The following is a 22,810-nucleotide window of genomic DNA, read 5'->3' as shown; positions in this document are numbered from 1 at the left end:
GGTAAATTGCTCGATTTTCATGGAAAATACATTGTTTATTCTTAAAATAATGACACACATTCTAAAATTATGAATTAAAAATATGTTTAGCTCAAAAATAATGCAAATTAAAATTTTAAATAATTGTTCGTATTTAAAATTAAGTATTTTCTTTTGTATTTGGTCACTTTAGAAAGGTTGTCGTATTTTTTCAATTTACCCTTCAATTCACCGATTGCCAACTCGTATTCAATATGATTTCGATTAGAGGTGGGCAAAAAAAGAGCGAGCCGCTCAAAGACCCGGTTCACTGAAAAGAGTGAATGAACCATGGCTCACAAAAAAAGATCCGCGGTTCTTTTTTAACTTCGAGCTTTTGAAAGAACTATTTCAAAATGGAATGATTTTCAAACTTGTTATAAATATAATTTATTGAATTTATTTTTGAGAGTTGAAAATGAAATTCCAAATTGAAATTTAATTGCAAATAAAAAAAATTCTCCAAATTACATTGCTGCCACTTAAAGAAATTTAAACTCATTTTCAGTTTTCTACTTTTCTTTGAAATTCCCAAAGTAAATGATTTTCTAAACAAAATGAAAAAAAAAAAAATGAATGAAACACAAATTTGAGCACTTATAATTGCTTAACTTGTTAAATTTTACCAAACATCTACTTTAGGAAAAAAATAAATTCTCTTGTCCGATTAAACTTTAGCGTTTAAAGACTTAATCGATTAAATCAGAGTGTAGCAAAGAGTTCACAGAATATTTTCTCCAAACAAAATGCACTAGTTCAATTTTGGCAAAAATAAACGCAACTTTAAAATTGATAGCGATTTCTTCAAAATCCTTGACTTAGGTTTGGATGCCATTCAATTATTTCAACGTTTTGGTTCGAGTAGAAATCTTGACAAAGAGATCAAATTATTTATAAAAGTCCAATGTGAAATAACTTTAAAAACCATAGCATTCTGAAAAATATCCTTTTTATCAAAAATTTGAAAAAAGAGCGAAAGAGCCGATCAAAAGAGCGGCTCTTTTTAATGAGCGATCGAAAATGAGCGGCTCCTATAAAAGAGCGGTTTGCCCACCTCTAATTTCGATTAACATTTTTAAATAAATTGATTAAAAACCGTCAAATTAAAATCGAGATATCTAAAAAAACACGGATAGACACGGAGATATTTTCAGGAAATGCAGTTAAAAGTGTGTACTTTCAGGTGCATTGTTCGGTTTTGCACCAAAATGCGCCATTTTGAAAACATAGCAACTCGAAAATAGGCTCAAAATCACATAAAATGGTTATAACTCCTCAATAAAGGCTCAAAACATTTTGCTGTATTCGGCAAAGATGTGTAATTTTATGTCATAAACAACTCTTCAGAACATAGTAGGCCGCTAAAATGCTAACATTTTGAGTTATCACCAAAAAAGTGCTTTTTTGGACCATTTATGCAAAAATGGCGTATATCTCGAGTAGATTAAGAGCTACAAATTTGGCGCCTTCGACAAACTTTCATGAAATTTTCTCCTCTACAACTTTGCCCATGACACCAAAGCCCTACAACGTCATCCAACAAAGTTAGTTTTTGGTTGACACCCTGGAAGGACGTCACCCTGTATGTCAATAACTTCAAAAGATAGCCCTTATCAAGTACAATAACTCTTCCGAAGACACCATTTGGCTAGGACGCCAAATAAAGGAGTTATCAATTTATTCCACTTAATTTTGCCATTCCGAACACTGTGCACTGGGGTGGAAGGTTTCTTGGAGTAGAAAGAGGTTTGGGTGCTCTCCCCATTCAAGCCTTCGGACTCCTAGGTTCGAGCAGAAACTTGCAATAGAGACCCCAAAAGACCCGGGGGTTGTTAATGTGGATGGTTTGGTTGTCAATCTTGCAACAATTTTCAGGGTGCGCATGATAGAAAGCGTTCTTTTATTCCTTGTCGCAAAAAAATGATTTTTAAAACCCCTCCTCGTTAAAAATTCCCATAAATATTTAACAAAAAAATTTGGAGCGTAATACGGCCTCTGATCCCCCCTCTCCCCATCTACGTTACGTAATAAAATAAAACTTCAATAGCACGATCAGCACTCACACACACTCCAGCTCTCGATCTCTATAATTTATGGAGTTGTTTTAGGTGTTTGTGATTTCTGATGTAATACTGAAAATACAATGGATTATTATGGATTTTTTTTTCAATCTGGTTAAGAAAGTAAGAGGAACCAATTGATCTTAAGACGTTTGAGGAACATATTATCGTAAAGGCTTTTCCAAAATAGTTTTAATTTTTTAAATATATTTATGATATTATTAAAATTAAATCTTGTCCCTCCTCTTCAACCATACACTGTGCGGACCAACCAGCTTCAGCGTAATCTCAAATTTGAAACGCAAATCGGTCTGCTTCAAGTCGGTCCCAATCTCGAACTCCTGCAGAATCCGCAGCAACATAATCCGCATCGAGTTCATCGCGTACCGCATTCCGATGCAATTCCTCAACCCAGCACTAAACGGAATGTACGCGTACGGATGTCGACCCTGGGAGGCTTCCGGCAGGAATCGATCCGGGTCAAAACGCTCCGGGTCTGGACCCCAGAAGTCCGTTCGCCGATGGAGGTTGTAGCAGTTGAAGGCCAGGATCTGATTTTTGGGGATTTGAACTCCGTCCAGCAGTAGCTCGCTGTTTGTTTGACGTGCTCCGATTGGGACCGCCGGCAGCAGTCGGAGAACTTCCTTGATCACTCGCTCGGTGTACTCGAGCTGTTTCAAAGTATCCAGAGTGATCTCTACCGAAGAATCGTAAAAGACTTCGTTCATCTCAGCTATGACCTTAGCTTGAATTTTTGGGTGCATCGCCAGAAGCAGACATGTGTACGATACGGTTAAGGCAGAGGTTTCGTGGGCCTACGAGAAAAAATGCATTTTATTTTGAGAAATAGATTCTTAAAGTTCATTACCAACCGCAGACATCATCGTGTACAAATTGTCAGAAATCTCCTGATCGGTGAAGCTAGTACCATCTTCCCTAACAATTGTTAGGATTTGATCGAGAAAATTCAAAGACTTTCTCTCAAACTCGTCGGTTTCCTGTGGCATTTTTTGCTCTTCGTGCAGCTCTGTTCGGCGTTCTCGAATGATCTTAAAAAGTGAGTTTGAAATTTTATGTAATTTTTTGTTAGTCAAGGATTATTTCTCCGGACCCAACCCACCTTATCCGTGAAGTCGTTGCAAAATATTCTTGATGCATGCTCCGATTTGTATGCACTGGTCATCCGGTAGAAAATATCCAGAAATTGGTTTACATTCATCATTCGTTCCCCTAGTCGAGTCATAATTCTACGAACAAAAAACAAAAACATATTTAACATGACGAAATCCCACCATTCATCAAAAGCTTACATGTCCAAGTGCTTCACGTACTCCCGCTGACCGGGCAGCTCGTTAGCATTCCGACCCATCGTCGTGTTGAACACAATCTCCAGTGTACACTCACCAACATACTTTAGCAAATCTACCACCGTGCGCCCGTCAGCCATCGGTCCCAAATTGGCCACCATCTTCCTAGCCCGTGCGTCCATGATCGGTAGAAAGCTGGTCAACATCCGTGTGTTGAACGTAGGATTGAGCACCTTGCGCTCCATCAGCCACCGTTTGCCGTCTGAAATGACATGACATTTCAGCACTCAAAACCCCGCACAAAATCAACCCCACTCACCGCGTTCCGTGATCAAGCCGCCGCCCAGACCCATAAAGTCGTAAAAGAAGGGCTTGTCGTGCAGATCACCCCGCATCAAGATCTGCTGCAGCAGGTCCGGATGGTTGACCAGCAGTATCGGCTTGGGACCGATCATCAGCTTGCCCATTCGGTCCACGCGTTGGAAGCTTTTCACAACGGCCCAGAGGGCTTGCTTGGACGATTTGCCCCAAAAGGACGGGATGTTACCCACGATCGGGTAGCTGGGCTGTATCGTTGGGATCGAGGCGGAATATCTGGCCGCGTAGAACAGCAGCAGGTACTGCAGGACGAGCAGCGCGCCGACGATGGACAGCAGCACGATGAACACCATTACTGTTTGGGCTCAATGTTTGCAGACAACTAATTTGAGCCCGTCGATGTTTTGTCTAATGTGGGTGCCTTTTTGTGAATTAAAATCTGATAAAAGTTTATTGCTTTTCGGTGCTAGAGAATTGGTTGAAAATAGTGCTACATATTTGTGTGATATTTTTTTTTTTAGAGAATGACCCTCACCGAGCATAAACAGCTCAAATTTATCTGCAGTTTTTTTAGTAAATAAGAGATTTTTTTTGTTTAATCGTGTACGTGAGGAAGAAAAAAAACTCTTATTATAAACAATTAAATTCATCATATAAATCCAAAGATAATAATAATATTATTAAGACTGAATGAATGTTTTACAAATAAAAAATAAAAGCGTATTTTTTTGAAACAAGTTTTTGCACCCAGCTATAAGGTGAGCAGGTTTGAAATTTCAAGTTAAATCGAAGTTGTAAAAACAACAATGTTCAAACCTATTGCAATGCCTTATTGATTCAGTCTTTCTCAATCCTTTATTCAAATCGGTCGATTTCACAAACTTCAAACCGTTCTTAACAATGCTCGCTTACGTGTTGCTCTCATCAGCGCTTTCACTTTCCACAGTCCTGCTGCTCAAACTAGTGTGGTCCTACCGGTTCGCGGCAAAAATACCCACCGTTCAACCGGCGGTTCCGCTGCTCGGGCACATTCCAATGTTTTGGAACAGAACCTCCGAGCAGGCGTTCAGCAGCTTGACCTACTGCTTCCGGCAGGTGGACCGCCTCGGGAAGGTGCTCTTCGGACCGGTTCTGATCGTGTTCGTCCACCACCCAGACCTGCTGCAGCAACTGTTCAGCCGCGAAGATCTGCACGATAGGCCGTTCTTTTACGACTTTCTCGGGCTGGGCAACGGGCTGCTGTCGGAGAAGAGTGAGTACTGTTGTCTAGGGGTTTATATTTAATGTAGTTTTAATTAACCCTCAGATGGCCACAAATGGATCCGCTCGCGGAAGGTGCTCAATCCGGCGTTCAACACACGGATGTTGACGGGGTTTATTCCCATCATGGACGGAAGGGCCAGAAAGCTGGTGGCTAAGATGAAACCGTTGGCCGGAACTGGGACTGAGTTCGACATTCTGCAGTACATTGGCGAGTGTACGCTGGAAATGGCCTTCAGTACGACGATGGGTCGTAACGCGAACGAACTGCCCGGCCAGAAGGAGTACGTGAAGAACTTGGAAATGTCGGTTTGTTTTTCTTTTCTTTTTAGCTTTTACTTTATTATGTAATGCTCGTTGCAGGATAATGAACTTGATAGGAGAACGTGTCCTCAACGTGAACCAATTTTTAGACGTTTTCTACCGGATGACGGAAGCTTATCGGATTGACAAAAAAGCTCGAACTTTTTGCAACGCATTCACCGATAAGGTCATCCGGGAGAGAAGACGTGAGCTAGAAAAGGAGAAAGGACTGCCAAAGGCGCGAGACGAGTTCCAGTCAAAATCGTTGAACTTCCTCGATCAAATCCTTACCATTCGCAAGAAGGACGGATCGCTGTTTGGAGATGAAGAGATTTCCAACAATCTGTACAATATGATGGCCGCTGTAAGTTAACTTGAATTTCTCAAAGAATATTTCATACAAAACCCTTAACCCAAACAGGGAAACGACACTTCCTCGCTGACAATCGCGTTTGCCTGCCTCTTCCTGGCAATGCACCCAGAAATCCAAGACAAGGTCCTCGAAGAAATGAACTCCGTCTTCCACTCCGATGCGGTGGACATCACGCTGGACACCCTAAAACAACTCCAGTACACCGAGCAGGTCATCAAGGAAGTCCTTCGTCTTTGTCCGGCGGTTCCCTGCGGTGCCCGCCAAGCCTCCGGCAGCCAAGTGACCCTCGACGGCATCCAACTCCCCCCGAAACAAATCATCGTGTTCAACATCTTCACCCTCCACCGCCGGAAGGACCTCTGGGGACCGGACGCGGAGTGCTTCAACCCGGATCGATTCTCGCCGGAGGCCACCAAGCAGCGCCATCCGTACGCCTTTTTGCCGTTCAGTGCCGGTCTGCGGGACTGCATCGGAGCCCGGTACGCGATGAACTCGATCCGGATCGTGCTGCTGCGGATTCTGCAGGACTTTGAGATAAAAACCAACCTGCGGCACGAGGACTTACGGTTCAAGTTTGAAATTACGCTGAAGCTGGCAGGGCCGCACAGTGTGTGGTTGGAGAAGCGAACTAAGTCAGTTTGAGTAAATTTTAATCGCTGGTTTCGGATGTTTTTTTTTGTTTAGATTTTTTGATTGTTATTTTAATAAATATTGGGTAATTCTCTACCAACTCACACGAAATCGGGAAAAGTTGCCCCGACCCCTCTTCGATTTGCGTGAAACTTTGTCCTAAGAGGTACACGGAGAAAAAAGAGTTCCCAAAATCGTGAACAAGCGTTCATGAAAATAGGAACCACGAACAAAGTGTTCAAATCTCATGGTACGATTTCGAAAAACGTACCATGGAATTTGAACACTTTGTTCGTGGTTCCCATTTTCATGAACGCTTGTTCACGATTTTAGGAACTCTTTTTTCTCCGTGTAACTTTTGTCCCTGATCACGAATCCGAGGTCCGTTTTTTGATATCTCGTGACGGAGGGGCGGTACGACCCCTTCCATTTTTGAACATGCGAAAAAAGAGGTGTTTTTCAATAATTTGCAGCCTGAAACGGTGATGAGATAGAAATTTGGTGTCAAAGGGACTTTTATGTAAAATTAGACGCCCGATTTGATGGCGTACTCAGAATTCCGAAAAAACGTATTTTTCATCGAAAAAAACACTAAAAAAGTTTTAAAAATTCTCCCATTTTCCGTTACTCGACTGTAAAAAATTTTGGAACATGTCATTTTATGGGAAATTTAATGTACTTTTCGAATCTACATTGTCCCAGAAGGGTCATTTTTTCATTTAGAACAAAATTTTTCATTTTAAAATTTCGTGTTTTTTCTAACTTTGCAGGGTTATTTTTTAGAGTGTAACAATGTTCTACAAAGTTGTAGAACAGACAATTACAAAAATTTTGATATATAGACATAAGGGGTTTGCTTATAAACATCACAAGTTATCGCGATTTTACGAAAAAAAGTTTTGAAAAAGTTACTTTTTGCGTTTCTCTTTGTTTCGTCGTCCGTGTCTGTCGCGGGTGACCATGAACGGCCATGATCGATGACGACCAACTTTTTTGAAACTTTTTTTTCGTAAAATCGTGATAACTTGTGATGTTTATAAGCAAACCCCTTATGTATATATATCAAAATTTTTGTAATTGTCTGCTCTACAACTTTGTAGAACATTGTTACACTCTAAAAAATAACCCTGCAAAGTTAGAAAAAACACGAAATTTTAAAATGAAAAATTTTGTTCTAAATGAAAAAATGACCCTTCTGGGACAATGTAGATTCGAAAAGTACATTAAATTTCCCATAAAATGACATGTTCCAAAATTTTTTACAGTCGAGTAACGGAAAATGGGAGAATTTTTAAAACTTTTTTAGTGTTTTTTTCGATGAAAAATACGTTTTTTCGGAATTCTGATTACGCCATCAAATCGGGCGTCTAATTTTACATAAAAGTCCCTTTGACACCAAATTTCTATCTCATCACCGTTTCAGGCTGCAAATTATTGAAAAACACCTCTTTTTTCGCATGTGCAAAAATGGAAGGGGTCGTACCGCCCCTCCGTCACGAGATATCAAAAAACGGACCTCGGATTCGTGATCAGGGACAAAAGTTACCCCTTAGGACAAAGTTTCACGCAAATCGAAGAGGGGTCGGGGCAACTGCTGTGTGAGTTGGCGGAGAATTACCCTATTACCATTTAAACATTTTTCTACTTCTATAAACCAAATTGTGAATTTGAAGTTTATCATTAGGTTATTCTCTACCAACTCACACGAAATCGGGAAAAGTTGCCCCGACCCCTCTTCGATTTGCGTGAAACTTTGTCCAAAGGGATAACTTTAGTTCCTGATCACGAATCTGAGGGCCGTTATTTGATATCTCGTGGCGGAGGGGTGGTACGACCCCTTTCATTTTTGAACATGCGAAAAAAGATGTGTTTTTCAATAATTTGCAGCCTGAAACGGTGATGAGATACAAATTTGGTGTCAAAGGGACTTTTATGTAAAATTAGACGTCCGATTTGATGGCGTACTCAAAATTCAAAAAAACATATTTTTCATCGAAAAAAACACAAAAATAGTTTTTAAAACTCTGCCATTTTCCGTAATTGAACTGTAAACAATTTTGGAACATGTCATTTTAAAGTAAATTTGATGTTCTTTTAGAATCTTAGAAAGTTAGAAAAAAGCGAAATTTTAAAATTAAAAAATTTGTTCTAAATGAAAAAAGGGTAATTTTGGATTAATGTTGTTTTGAAAAGTACATTAAATTTTCCTTAAAATGACATGGTCCAAAAAAATTAGCAGTTGAGTAACGGGAAAGGATACAGTTTTTAAAACTTTTTTTTGTTCTTTTTTCGGTGAAAATACGTTTTTTCGTATATTTTAGTACCCTATCAAATCGGGCGTCCAAATTCTTAAAAAAAGTAACTATTAATTTCGAATTTAGAAATTTTGCATGTATTTTAACTGTTTTAGAGTCTTTTGAATGTAAAAGCAGGTAAAATTTCGTTTCGTTTAATACTCCTGTTGGAAATCATTAAAATTTGAAAATTTTCGGGAAAATACAGTATTTTGTAAAAAAAAATGAATTTCATTAAAAAAATTCTAAAACAGTTAAAATACATCCAAAATTTCGAATCGTTTGATACTCATATTGAAAATTATAAAAAAATAGTACTTTCAGTAGGATTTGATGGGGTAGGGGGGGGGGGGATGTCGGTGGTCCACGCTCCATACAAAAAAGTTTTTTTTGTATGGACAATTATCCAGGGGGGGAGGGAGGGTTTGAGATTTCCAAAGAAGTGTCCACGTGGTCCCGTCAGATGAGTTCTTTGAAACATGAGCAGTTCTTTCAGATTTCGGTCATTCAATTTTTTTTGTATTTTTTAATCCGACTGAAACTTTTTGCCCCAAAAAGCCATTTTGCATAATAAGTTTGTCCATGCTCTCCATACAAAAATAATGTATGAAAATTCAAAAATCTGTATTTTTTGAAGGATTTTTTTTATCGATTTGGTGTTTTCGGTAAAGTTATAGGTATGGATATGGACTACACTGAAAAAAATGATATACGGTAAAAAAAAAATTGTGATTTTTTTTTCAACTTTTTGTCACTTAAACTTGGTTTGCAAAAAAACACTATTTTTATTTTTTTTTCATTTTTTGATATGTTTTAGAGGACATCAAATGCCAAATTTTCAGAAAATTGCAGGTTGTGCAAAAAATCATTGACTGAGTTATGCATTTTTTAATCACTACTGATTTTTTCAGAAAATCGAAATATTGGTCGCAACATTTTTTTAACTTCGTTTTTCGATGTAAAATCAAATTTACAATCAAAAAGTTCTTTAGTGAAATTTTGATAAAGTGCACCGTTTTCAAGTTAAAGCCATTTTTAGGTAACTGTTTTGAAAATAGTCGCAGTTTTTCATTTATTTTAATTAGTGCACATGTTTGCCCACTCTTGAAACAAGTATTTTGGAATGGTTAGAGAATTCTCTATATTTTGCTTTTTTGAACTTTGCTGATATGACCCTAAGTTGCTGAGATATTGCCATGCAGGTGGTTAAAAACAGGAAAATTGATGTTTTCTAAGTCTCACCCAAACAACCCACCGTTTTCTAATGTCGATATTTCAGCTACTAATGATCCGATTTAACAATGTTAAAATATGAAACATTCATGTAATTTTCCGATCTTTTCGAAAAAAAATATTTTCAAAATTTTTAAATCTAGACAAATATTTTAAAAGGCCGTAATATTGAGTTTTTGGCCCTTTTGAGAAGTGGGCAAACATTTGCACTAATTTAAAAAAAAATGAAATACTAAAAATGGCCTTAACTTGAAAATGGTGCCTATTATCAAGTTTCACTAAAGTACTTTTTGATTGCAAATTTGATTTTACATCCAAAAATGTAGTTGAAAAATTTTTGCGACTAATATTTCAATTTTTTGATTGTATTGATTTAAAAATTCGTATCTTGGTAAAAGATTTTTAGCACAACCTGGAAATTTCTGTAAAGTTGGCATTTGTGACAAAAAGTTAAATAAAAAATCACCAAGTTTTTTTTACCGTGTATCATTTTTTTACAGTGAAGTCCATATCCATACCTTAAACTTTATATATGGACAAACTAAGGATGCATACCGTACCGAAGGCACCAAAAAAGTTAAAATTCTTAAAAAAAGACCGATTTCGTAGAGAATTGCTCACATGTCAAGCGCATAAATTAAGCCAAGGAAACAAAGGTAACAAGGGATGGAATAATCGCAAAAAATCAATTTCGCTTGCGAACTTTCTTCACCCGCGAAAGAGAGAGGATGCAAATCACGCAAAAGAAAAAACGAAAACGAAACTATTGGCACTACGCCCCCCGGGGCATGGCCTTCCTCTAACGTGGGATTTCTGCTCCAGCGCCTCTGACGAGACAGGAGAAACCGGGACCGACGTTTTACTTCACCATCCGATAGAAGCTCAGTGGATAAGGCGGGAATCGAACCCGCGTCTCATAGCATCATCGGGATCGGCAGCCGAAGCCGCTACCCCTGCGCCACGAGACCCACCCACGCAAAAGAAAATCGCTCCCGAAATTCTCCAAGAAAATCAATCTGCTGATGATTTTTTTTGTGAATTTCCTGGTCAGCACCACTTAAAAATATTTATTTAATTTTGTTTACACACATTGTCCATCTGCAAAATGTGACAGGTCATTTTTTGACGTGTGACGTTACACTTGCAAGTGTAGTAGTGAAAAAGATGTTCCGCCGAATAATCAGGATGATGATTTTTTTAGATTCTTTTTATCGTTTTTTCGTGGACGAGAGAGGAGAGCCATGCTTTCTCGGATTTTTTCTCTTGATGAACATCCAAAGATTTTCTTTTGATGATGATTATTCCATCGCTGTAGGTAACATAATCTCCTCGCAACATTTTTGAAAAGTTTTAAACGTCATGTTTCTTATTTATCTAAAAAAATATTTTTCTCTTAGTCACAACGTTTTCACATAAAATCCAAGAGCTTATGTTCAAAATAATACAAGTTTAGTGTACAAAGTATATAAAAATTTTAAATATTCTTATTCGGAACAAAATTGAGCATGTTTACAAAGTAGATAAATGTTGATCACAAAAAAAATTCAAAAATGTTTCAAACAATTGATTATAAAGATTATAAAATAATTATAAAAGATATGTCGCAGAGCTTTTTTTTGTCAATAATTTGCTTATTTTTTGGAAAATGTGGTAATGTTTCAAATATTTTTGACATCTGTTTTTTAAGTTAAATTAAATTTGCAATTGAAAAGTATTTTCAGATTTTTTGATTAAGTGCGCCAATTTTTAAATAAAGCCACTCAAATTCAGTTTTTCGATTTTTTATTTTTTTTAAATAGTGTCCGTGAGTGTAAATTTTTGAAAATTTAGAAGAAATGTTGTTTATAATTATACCTCCTAGATTTACCTTCACGTATACATATCGACTCAGAATCAAATTCTGAGCAAATGTCTGTGGGGATGTGTGTAGACATAGTTTTTTTTTCCACACGATTATCTCAGAACTAGCTGAACCGATTTTGCCGGATTAGGCTTATTAGGTTTGTAAGTGGTCTAGCAAACCCTATTGAAAATTATTCAGTTTAGTGAAGTATTTGAAAAGTTATGATATTAAACAGATTTTAGTAGATACAAAAAGGGTGATTTTTTGCATAACCTCAAAAAGCTGGGTCTTTTGTTTACCCGCGAGCGGCACGTCAGATGAGGTTGCCACATTGCTTTAAATGAGAGTCTGCACGTTTTCTGGCAAAGTCTGTACATGGAATTTTTTTTTATTCATAAACTTATTTTTATTAGGCTCTTTTGGGTGCTGGGATCTGGTTTGGACCAAGTCGGCATTAGAAATTAAATTACTTAATACGTGTGAGGAAGGGATCAACCACCTATAGTGGATTATGAACCTTTTTTTTTGTTGAAAAATTGGCTCCAGAATAAAAGATATGCGTCGTAACGTTGCGATGCCTGAGAAACCATTTGATCTTGACGATTAAAAAAAACCTGACTTTGGAGGCCTGTACCAGGCTCCAGGTTGCCCAAAGCTTCAATGTTACATACAGTCCAGATTCGACTATCCGAAGTTTCGATTATCCGAAGGTTTGTATTTGACTTCGGTAGTCGCCGTACAACAGCCAACCGTTTCTTTTAATATTCATTGCATCACCATAACATATTCATAAAAAAAAAACGAATGAAATAGAGGCGAAACCATTCACTTATTTGAACTGAAAAGCTTTATTAGTTTCTCTCGAAACCTGGCCGGGAACAGACTTCCAACATGATTCCGTTACTAATTTTACTTTTGTTGATTTTGTTACTGTTCCAATATTTGTCCCTAGTTTTCAGCAGCCGTTACAGTGCCAACATTCCAACCGTCAAGCCTAACTTTCCTTTGCTGGGTCAAGCGCCCCTAATGTGGCGCAAAAACTCCCGAGACGCGTTCCGGTTGATGTATAATTTTTTCACCCAAGTGGATCGTGTCGGCAAGATGATGATCGGCCCAAAGCCGGTGATTCTGGTGAACCATCCGGATCTGGTGCAGCAGGTCCTGACGAGGAACGACATGTGCGGGAAGCCGTTCTTTTACGATTTTTTGGGGATCAAGGGTGGTCTGGTTTCTGAGAGGGGTAAGTGAATTTGATATTTTTTATTTCTGAAAAATGATTGACTGAATTTGTCTTTAGATGGCAAAAAGTGGCTGATTACGCGGAAAGCGTTGAACCCGACGTTCAACACCCGAGTGCTGACCAACTTTGTTCCGATCATGGATGCGCGGGCGAAGAAGTTGGTGGAAAAGATGCGACCTTTGGCCGATTCTGGGGAAAAGATCAACATCTTGGAGTATCTTAGCGAGTGCACGCTGGAAATGGTCTTCAGTACGACGATGGGACGTAAGGCGTACGAGCTGCCCGGACAGAAGGATTATGTCAAGCACTTGGAGTCGTATGTTTAGGTCATTCAAAGTTCATTTTGAGTTGATTCATTGGTTGATAATTTTGCAGGGTTTTGACACGATTATGAGAACGAATTGTTGATGTTAGCCAGTTCCTTGGTGTGTTCTATAGTGCAGCGACCTCAAATTTAAATCATTAAATTTGTCCATTTTTCGATCCTCACCACAGTTCTGACCATGCGCGCTTACGCAAGCATAAATAATTTTACCCGTCGACTCGCGTTGCGCGACAAATAATTAAGCTTATGTACAGGTGTGGATCATGAGTCATCCTCACCTGAAAAGCCCTTTATTAAATTTCGCCAATTGTTAGGCAATCAAAAAAAATGGTTAAGCTTTCAATTATGAATGTGCGATGTTATTTCACAGGGGAAATTGAGGGTGTGGCTTAACCAAATTCATTGGCATGTTGGTTCAATGGAGAATTCGACCTTCTCATTATTGACATACATTTTTGAGAATGTTTTAGGAACATAATTTTGACATTCTAATAACATAATTTAAAGTTTCACGACAATGGTTCGAACCCATGACTTCCGATTTTGAGGTGTACTCACTACACCATAGGAAAGTCATGAAGAATTGCAGAGGTCTGCATAATTTAATTCATGAGGTTCATCGATGCTTCTCATCGAAACGGACCACTTTTAGCAGAACAAAATTTAGTAGAGTTTTCGGGGACTGACTATAAAAACCCCAAAATTCTTGAGGAGGGCAGTTAGTTCCAGTTAGTTCCAGTCAGTTCCAGCCAGTTCAAGCCCAGTCCAGTTCCAGATCCTGAAGAAGCCCCAGACCAGCCGGACCCGCCAGCAGCCACCAGTAGCAGAGGCCCCAGTCCAGCCGGACTTAGCGGTGGAGGCCGCAGTCCGCCGGGACTTAGCCGCTGTGAAGAGTCCGCCGGGACTTAGCCGCTGTGAAGAGTCCGCCGGGACTTAGCCGCTGTGAAGAGTCCGCCGGGACTTAGCCGCCGTGAAGAGTCCACCCGGGACTTAGGAGTTCGGGTCTGGCATGGCTCGGCGAAGAGGTCTGGAGGACAAGTCTGGCTTCAACGTAGAGAATTGGCTCGACGAAAGTCTTAATGAAATTAGCAACAAAAAGTTGAGTGATGTGATCGTGCGCGTAAAAGTTAAGAGTGTTACTGCAAAAATGTAATCTTCAAAAAGTGTTTTATATAAATAAGTGAAGTTTACTGATCTGTTTTGACTCTACAAGTAAATATCACAAAAATCCTGAAAGCCTAAACCGCTCGGGCCGTTCAGGTGGTGACTAGCGGAAAGCAACGCTGTGTGTGTTTGGACACGCCATTATGATTGGACAAACCCGAGAGTTGAAAATGTGACTATGTGTGAAAGTTAATGAACAAAATGAACAAACAGTTAAAATAGTGTAAAAAAAAAAAAATCGTTAAATTGAAGAAAAGGTTATGTGAGGAGTTCTAAGATGGAAGCAAATGTGCAGCAGTACGAGATGGAACCAAAACGGGCTCGACCAATGGCAGAAGCATCGAAAATTTCAAAACCGGCCAACGATGGACAACACTAGGGATTCAACAATGACGAGATCATCTGGATCAACTGGAGACGAAATTCAGCCGCATCGAACACCCAAGAAGACGACCATGGAAATCTGGCAGTTTAGGGTGAGTAAACAAAAGTTATACCGAAATTTGATGTAAATAGTTAAAAACACGCTTAAAGATGGTGAATTTGGAGATGAAGGGTTTAATCCAGCTTATTCCAGAATTTGATGGGTCATTAGACTCACTGGAGCAAGTAATAACACAACAAATACTTCAAACAGAAAGAATTTATCTAGAAACAACACTAATTGGAATAATAATATGAATGGACTTCAACAAATTGGCATAAATTTAGAAAATGACGATGATAGCAACGATAAAACATTTACCTACAAGGATTTCCAAGATACAGATATCGATTTTAACGTTTTAAAATTTTCTAAAAATATTATACCATTTGAACAAGCCGAAGCTACATTTATGATACTAAACAGTGTTACGGTACACAAAGAATTGAGTAAATACATTGACCTTCCACATGGTATTAAGGATTACACCAATGAAAATATATTTGTATTCCGGCAAAAGAAAATTTGGGGTTTAATTTTGAATGGAACATATCGTTCAGCAGTTAAAAATGAAGAATTTTTCGATGGTTTATTTAAAAGTTTTAAAGATTATCCTGATTTTGCTAAAGATGCATCAGTTATACAAATTATTTCTCATAGAATATTTAAAACAGAGTTGGAACTAAACTTATTACGATGTTTTGCAATGAAACTTTCAAAGTCATTTACACTGTATGCAACAGAAAATGAACGAATTTATGTAAAGCCAGAAGACAGAGATCAAGTGCTCAAAGATTTTCACGACGCACCGTTGGGTGGTCATGTTGGAGGTAAACGAATGATTAAAAGAATGAGTCCTCTATTTACATGGGAAAATATGCGAAGAGATGTTTTGAATTATGTAAAGCAATGTGATTCTTGTCAAAAGAATAAAATATGGCCAGCAAATAAGATGCCAATGAAAATTACGACAACATCGTATGAACCTTTTGATAAAATTTATATGGATGTGGTTATGTTACCAATTTCTAATAATGGAAACAATTGTGGACTTGTGATACAAGATGATTTAACAAGATTTTTGATTGTAGCTCCCATGGAAAACCAAGAAAGTACTACTGTTGCTAGAACTTTTGTCGAAAACTTTGTTTGTAAATTTGGTGCTCCTAAAGAAGTTGTAACCGATCGAGGTACAAACTTTGTAAGCAAATTATTGCAACATACATGCAAAATATTGCACATTAAAAAGATCGTTACAAGTGCATATCATCCTCAAGCTAATTTAGTAGAGAGATCAAATAGAGAGTTGAAAGTTTATTTACGAAATTTTATTGGCAAAGATCCACAATGTTGGGATGAATTAATACCATATTTTATGTTTGAATACAACACTACAGAAAATTCATCAACTGGATATTCTCCCTATGAACTTTTGTATGGAAGAAAAGCTACAATACCAAGCACAATTTATAAAATCAATGATTCAGATTTAAATTATGACGACTATATTTGTTCAATGAAAGATATATTCAAGGATGCTCATGAAACTGCTAGAAACAACTTAATATTATCAAAAGAAAAAAGAAAGGAAATTTATGACAAAAAGACAAATGATTGGGTACCAATGTGGGGAGATAGAGTTTTGGTACAAATGGTACAAACAGGAATTGGTCAAAAGTTACAAAATAAGTGGCGAGGCCCTTACGATATCGTTAAATTTAACAGCGATCAAACGACCACTATTAAAAATGGAAACAAATTTGAAAATGTACATAATAATAGACTTAGAAAATATAATGATTAACATAACACTAAATGATAGTTCACAATGTACCCGTATTAAAAAACATTTAATATTTTTTTTTACAATATACATTTATCATAATTTAAAATGAAATGCTCCAATACAAGAAAAATATTTTGAAATGACAATTACAGTACAGTTAAAATAAAGTAAAAAAATAAGCGATTTATGCAATGAATGACATAGTATCATAAACGATTAATATCAAAAGCCTACAAGGAATGAAAATATTTATTTTTAACACACGGGATTATTTATGTATATTGAACAAAAATAAAAATAATAATAAAAAAAAACTTATTGAATTGATATGATTGATGAATTAGAAAAAAAAACGATTGTTATCAAGAGAACTAAATGAATCAAACAAATGTGTTACAAATACTGATTTTTATATAGAAAAATAAACATGAAAAAAAATAATATATGATTGATTTGATATGATAAATGAATTAATGTTGAGTTAAACAAAATATGAATGATTATTATCAAAAAAATGCGCAAACAAGAATGTTATGAATTGGGGATGAAAGATAATTTTTATAAATGATTGAATTGATGGGGTTTAAACAAGAAACAGATTAAGAAAAATACCAGTACTGAGTTTATACATATTTTTTTTTGAAAAACACGTGAAGCGATAATGATCAAATATAAACATAATAATGAAGCAGTGATGAAACACGTTAAAACAATTAAGAAGCTGTTGGGTTGCAATTTTGGGAATATACTTAATTGAGCTTAAATGGGTTAACAGGGTTTTAGAAAAACAATTACGCAATTTTTAACTACAAATAAAAACAAATCAAACGGACTGAACAATAATGAAATTTCAACGACAAGCAAATGAAGATGGTGTGATTATTAAATGTTCCAAAACAACATGTATGCAAGTAAGAATGTGTGTGAGAATAATTGGACAAGGGACTGCAGCCCAGAATGATTGTTGAATGTAAACATGTGTTTTATAATTTACTTAACAATGGATTAAGAATATATTTTCAGATTTTTATACGCTAATACGAAGGATTTACAGGAAACCATTGGAAGACGATCAAGAAGACAACAATTTCAACAAGGACGAATATGAACTACAGCTCAAGGAAAGGTAAAATTTGTGAGTATATCGTGGGGAATCTAAAAAGATCGAAAAGAACGGTATAAGTTCCGATCTAGGGATACATAAACTGATAAAGCAACGCCAAAGGGGAAAAAAAAGGAGACAATTATACTCTATGGGGAGAGTTTTTATGTCGAATAAAGCTTCAAAACAGTTGTAATCCATGGGGGGATTCAATATGTTAATAACATTTCAAAACATTTGCACTTTACGGGGATAGTCAAATGATAATTAAAAGGAATGGATAAATAATGCTTCAAGGGAAAATCAAGGGATAAATAATGCTTCAAGGGATTTTTAAGGGATAAAATAATGCTTCAAGGGAAGAACACCTTTAAACTGATAAAATTCAGAGGGAAAAAAAACAGAACATTATCATTAGACTGAAAATTGAACCAACAAATTTTCTTGCAAAATCAACATTTTATTGCGAATTGCTCAAATAAACAAATTGACTGAATGACAGATTTGAAAACACTGAATGACATACAGATTTCATAAAAAGTTGGAATAACAGAAAGGATATTTTAACATACGCAGTTTTGCAATGACAAGATGATAGGACGTATAGATCAATGAAAAACTTTATCGAGTAATTTTTTTTTATTCAAGTATAAAAATAATAGTCAATTAGAACTGATTTTTTCAAGTATTAAAAAAAAATAGAACTGATTTCATATAAAAATATCAACAAGATTTATAAGATTGTAAGTAAATTTGAATTTCAATTTTGCACAGAAATTAAATGATAGATTCCTGAAAATTATAAAATATTGTTCATGCGAAGAAAACAAGTTTTAAATTTTTGTGGGAGAAACAAAACTAAAAACTGAAGCAAAATATGGCAGAGACGGGAGACGAAACACAAGGATCGACGCGTTCGTATGCTGGTTCTACGCGTTCGTATGCAGAAGTTTGTGATGGCAAGATGGTGAGTGGCAAAGTCATGCGGGAGGTTGGACAGGTAACGGTGTTGATGTTGTTGTAAAAGGTCATATCAATGAGGATCAAGTACGAATTAAAACGCAATTTTAGTAACGAGACATTCACGTAAAACAAATCACTAAATCGAAATGTGGAATCAAGCGAAGTAAAGATGATTGAAATGCGAAACATCAATTATGGAACAAAAATGCATACTACACGCCTGAAACTATTGAAAAGGAGAAGATCATGATAAACAAATGATAACATCATCCGATGTCATTAATTTACAAAAGCCAAAGTTGCAAATTACACGAAAAGACAATTTTGGACAAACAACATTTCCTAAACAAGAATTACATCAACCGATGTCAATAATTTGAGATTGTCAAAGATACAAAGCAACTGGAAAAGTCAATTTTGGACAAAAATACTGGATTTACGAACAATTCACAATACTCAGCAAATGAGAAGTCAATGCACTCTCAAAATTGACCACAGTCAACTCACAGTTGAGTTATTCATGATGGAAACGACAATTGCACTAATCGGCAAAATTCAACACCTTAGCCTCGTAAACTGACCAATTGACCAAGTCACTGTGGAATGAATAGCCTCACGATAAAGACGATTTTTGATGGAAGACGACAACGATAACAACCAGCCGATCAACACAGTTCTACAACAACAACAAATTTTGCTTACAGTGGGAAAAATGCAATGATTTTTTTAGGAGAGATAATGAAAATTAATTTCAAATGCAAGTTTATTTAAATCAGTTTCAACGAAAATAATTTTACAAGAGAAGTTCAAAACAGTAATTCAAGTAATTTAACAGGACAGAAGATCAAATGAGTAATGAAAATAATTTTACAGTAGAAAAATCAAAAGAGCAATTATAATTATAAAGCAATTTACAAGAAAGCATAAGAAGAACAAATTGAAAACCGCACGATCACTACACCCGACAATATTCTTTCCATAGATGATCATTTCTTTCAGACGATCATCTAGCTGATAAGTGTGGGGGAGATGAACCGAACCAATTTTTTTAAATAATTTTTTTATAGCCAGCCATTTAAGTTTTTTTTGATTTTTTTCAAAGTTTTTTTTTCACAAATCAAATTATTAATTTTGGGAATATTCTTCCAACCTACAAATAACTTTCGATAGATGTTCTTAATGCTTTTCAAGAATACAAACATCTAGCTGGTAAGTGTGGGGGAATGCAGCGACCTCAAATTTAAATCATTAAATTTGTCCATTTTTCGATCCTCACCACAGTTCTGACCATGCGCGCTTACGCAAGCATAAATAATTTTACCCGTCGACTCGCGTTGCGCGACAAATAATTAAGCTTATGTACAGGTGTGGATCATGAGTCATCCTCACCTGAAAAGCCCTTTATTAAATTTCGCCAATTGTTAGGCAATCAAAAAAAATGGTTAAGCTTTCAATTATGAATGTGCGATGTTATTTCACAGGGGAAATTGAGGGTGTGGCTTAACCAAATTCATTGGCATGTTGGTTCAATGGAGAATTCGACCTTCTCATTATTGACATACATTTTTGAGAATGTTTTAGGAACATAATTTTGACATTCTAATAACATAATTTAAAGTTTCACGACAATGGTTCGAACCCATGACTTCCGATTTTGAGGTGTACTCACTACACCATAGGAAAGTCATGAAGAATTGCAGAGGTCTGCATAATTTAATTCATGAGGTTCATCGATGCTTCTCATCGAAACGGACCACTTTTAGCAGAACAAAATTTAGTAGAGTTTTCGGGGACTGACTATAAAAACCCCAAAATTCTTGAGGAGGGCAGTTAGTTCCAGTTAGTTCCAGTCAGTTCCAGCCAGTTCAAGCCCAGTCCAGTTCCAGATCCTGAAGAAGCCCCAGACCAGCCGGACCCGCCAGCAGCCACCAGTAGCAGAGGCCCCAGTCCAGCCGGACTTAGCGGTGGAGGCCGCAGTCCGCCGGGACTTAGCCGCTGTGAAGAGTCCGCCGGGACTTAGCCGCTGTGAAGAGTCCGCCGGGACTTAGCCGCTGTGAAGAGTCCGCCGGGACTTAGCCGCTGTGAAGAGTCCGCCGGGACTTAGCCGCTGTGAAGAGTCCGCCGGGACTTAGCCGCCGTGAAGAGTCCACCCGGGACTTAGGAGTTCGGGTCTGGCATGGCTCGGCGAAGAGGTCTGGAGGACAAGTCTGGCTTCAACGTAGAGAATTGGCTCGACGAAAGTCTTAATGAAATTAGCAACAAAAAGTTGAGTGATGTGATCGTGCGCGTAAAAGTTAAGAGTGTTACTGCAAAAATGTAATCTTCAAAAAGTGTTTTATATAAATAAGTGAAGTTTACTGATCTGTTTTGACTCTACAAGTAAATATCACAAAAATCCTGAAAGCCTAAACCGCTCGGGCCGTTCAATAGGATGACCGATGCTTACAAGAAAGAGCAAATTTCCAGGAAGTTCTGCGATAAATTCACAGATAACGTTAGTAGCTTATTTATGTTTTTTTAATTGTAATAATCATTCATCCTTCGTAGTTCATCCTGGAAAGACGCCAGGAACTTCAGCAGGACGCTAAGCCAAAAACAGTTGACGACGAATACGAAGCAAAATCTCTAAACTTTTTGGATCAAATTTTGACCATTCGAAAGTCCGACGGAACCTTCTTCGGAGATCAAGAAATCGCAAACAACCTGTACAACGTCATGGCCGGAGTAAGTTGCTCCCGAATGCTACGTCAGTTCCCCAACTTACCTTCTCCTTCCAGGGCAACGACACGTCCGCCCTCACGGTGTCTTTCGCCTGTCTCTTTCTAGCAATGAACCCCGACATTCAAGCCAACGTCTTCGCCGAAATCAGTGCCATCTTCGACTCCGACCAGGACCAGATGGATCTCAGCTTGCTCAAGCAGCTCAAGTACACCGAACGCTTCCTGAAGGAGGTCCTCCGACTTTGTCCGGCGGTTCCCTTCGTGGCACGAGAAACCCCCACCGATTCTCAGTTACAACTGGACGGCGTAAAAATCCCGCCAAATCAAATCCTCGCGTTCAACCTGTTCACCCTGCATCGTCGGCCGGACTTTTGGGGACCGGATCCGGAACGGTTCGATCCGGACAGGTTCCTCCCGGAAGCCGTCGAGCAGCGGCATCCGTACGCGTACGTTCCGTTCAGTGCCGGGGTGAGGAACTGTGTCGGCTATCGGTACGCCAAGAATTCCCTACTGATCATGCTGGTCAGGATACTGCAGCAGTTTGAGCTGGGGACCGATTTGAAGCAGGAGCAGCTGAGGTACAAGTACGAGATTTCACTGAAGCTGGTGGGGCCACACAGTGTATGGTTGAAGAAGCGGAGTGGATTGAAATTATAAGTATTATTAATTATTAGAAAATATTATTATTCTTCAAAATTTTTAGTAAATCCTTGGCGATTTTATTAGATATACATTAAATACTCAATTTTTAAATATAACTAGTGACTGAGAATAAACAATATAATTTTAATTTTTGTTAAAGGATGAAATGAGTTTTATTTTTCAATTATGTGGATATCAACCACAATATTTTATTCATTTGAAATATTCATTCAATTTGTTTTCCAATAAAACTCTTTTTGTGAAGCATTGCTTCGATTAAAAGTGACTTCTTCGTATTGGAATATTTTTTTGTAATTTTATCGTTAGTGCATTTTAGCCAAAATGAATTCCTGAGCAGAGAGGAACAAACATCCTTTAAAAGTGCCAATTACATAATTTGTTGCAATTTTGTGTGTGTGTTTTTTTTAAATATAGTTGGACTTCACCTTTTTATCAAAAGGTGATTTTTTTTTAAATTGAGTACATCTCTAGATTTTTGCAAATTATATAGCGATTTTCAAAATTCAATTTTTTTATTTTGATAAAACTTTGTCTAGACATTCGCTATTTCAAAAGAAGTAATTTTGCATTACTTTTAGTAAAATTAGAAATGGCCTTATTAACCTTGTTTTTCACAAAGTGTAGAATACCTTTAACAAGTATTTTTGATATCCGCGAATTTTGAAAAATGTTAGTAATAAAAAAGGTGGTCCAAAAAATTACACAAAATCACTTTTTAAAGCTAAGTTTAATTTGCAAACAAAAAATCTTTAAAAAATTAAATAAATATGGAGAATGCTTTTTA

General features: G+C 37.1%; 2 protein-coding genes and 1 pseudogene across 2 annotated transcripts; 2 read left to right on the top strand and 1 right to left on the bottom strand.

Moving 5' to 3' along the window:
* Positions 1–2,305: 2,305 nt before the first annotated feature.
* On the bottom strand, positions 2,306–4,227 carry LOC120421615 (cytochrome P450 4V2-like). The gene is made up of 5 exons (XM_039584845.2): positions 3,705–4,227; positions 3,389–3,647; positions 3,199–3,325; positions 2,951–3,127; positions 2,306–2,893 (listed from the first exon to the last, which is right to left on the bottom strand). The coding sequence occupies exons 1-5, from the start codon at positions 4,054–4,056 to the stop codon at positions 2,306–2,308; spliced, it is 1,503 nt and encodes a 500-aa protein (XP_039440779.1). The 5' UTR covers positions 4,057–4,227.
* Positions 4,228–4,457: 230 nt separating this feature from the next.
* LOC120421612 (cytochrome P450 4c21-like) lies at positions 4,458–6,310 on the top strand. The gene is made up of 4 exons (XM_039584837.2): positions 4,458–4,955; positions 5,010–5,268; positions 5,327–5,630; positions 5,688–6,310. The coding sequence occupies exons 1-4, from the start codon at positions 4,604–4,606 to the stop codon at positions 6,279–6,281; spliced, it is 1,509 nt and encodes a 502-aa protein (XP_039440771.1). The 5' UTR covers positions 4,458–4,603; the 3' UTR covers positions 6,282–6,310.
* Positions 6,311–12,486: 6,176 nt separating this feature from the next.
* LOC120421591 (cytochrome P450 4V2-like) lies at positions 12,487–22,070 on the top strand (annotated as a pseudogene).
* The last annotated feature ends 740 nt before the right edge of the window (positions 22,071–22,810 follow it).

The sequence above is a fragment of the Culex pipiens genome, chromosome 3, assembly GCF_016801865.2.
Source record: "Culex pipiens pallens isolate TS chromosome 3, TS_CPP_V2, whole genome shotgun sequence".
NCBI lineage: Eukaryota > Metazoa > Arthropoda > Insecta > Diptera > Culicidae > Culex > Culex pipiens.
The sequence above is the reverse complement of the archived record's forward strand: the minus strand, read 5'-3'. Positions and strand labels throughout refer to the sequence as shown.

What these genes read in the sequence shown, in the direction of transcription:
- LOC120421615 (XM_039584845.2), bottom strand. Translation starts at nt 4,056, where the DNA reads ATGGTGTTCATCGTGCTGCTGTCCATCGTCGGCGCGCTGCTCGTCCTG. An exon ending in CGGCTTGATCACGGAACGCG is followed by an intron (nt 3,648 to 3,704) that starts GTGAGTGGGGTT and finishes ATGTCATTTCAG; the next exon opens with ACGGCAAACGGTGGCTGATG. An exon ending in GCAACGACTTCACGGATAAG is followed by an intron (nt 3,128 to 3,198) that starts GTGGGTTGGGTC and finishes TCACTTTTTAAG; the next exon opens with ATCATTCGAGAACGCCGAAC.
- LOC120421612 (XM_039584837.2), top strand. Translation starts at nt 4,604, where the DNA reads ATGCTCGCTTACGTGTTGCTCTCATCAGCGCTTTCACTTTCCACAGTC. An exon ending in CGGGCTGCTGTCGGAGAAGA is followed by an intron (nt 4,956 to 5,009) that starts GTGAGTACTGTT and finishes ATTAACCCTCAG; the next exon opens with ATGGCCACAAATGGATCCGC. An exon ending in TGTACAATATGATGGCCGCT is followed by an intron (nt 5,631 to 5,687) that starts GTAAGTTAACTT and finishes TAACCCAAACAG; the next exon opens with GGAAACGACACTTCCTCGCT.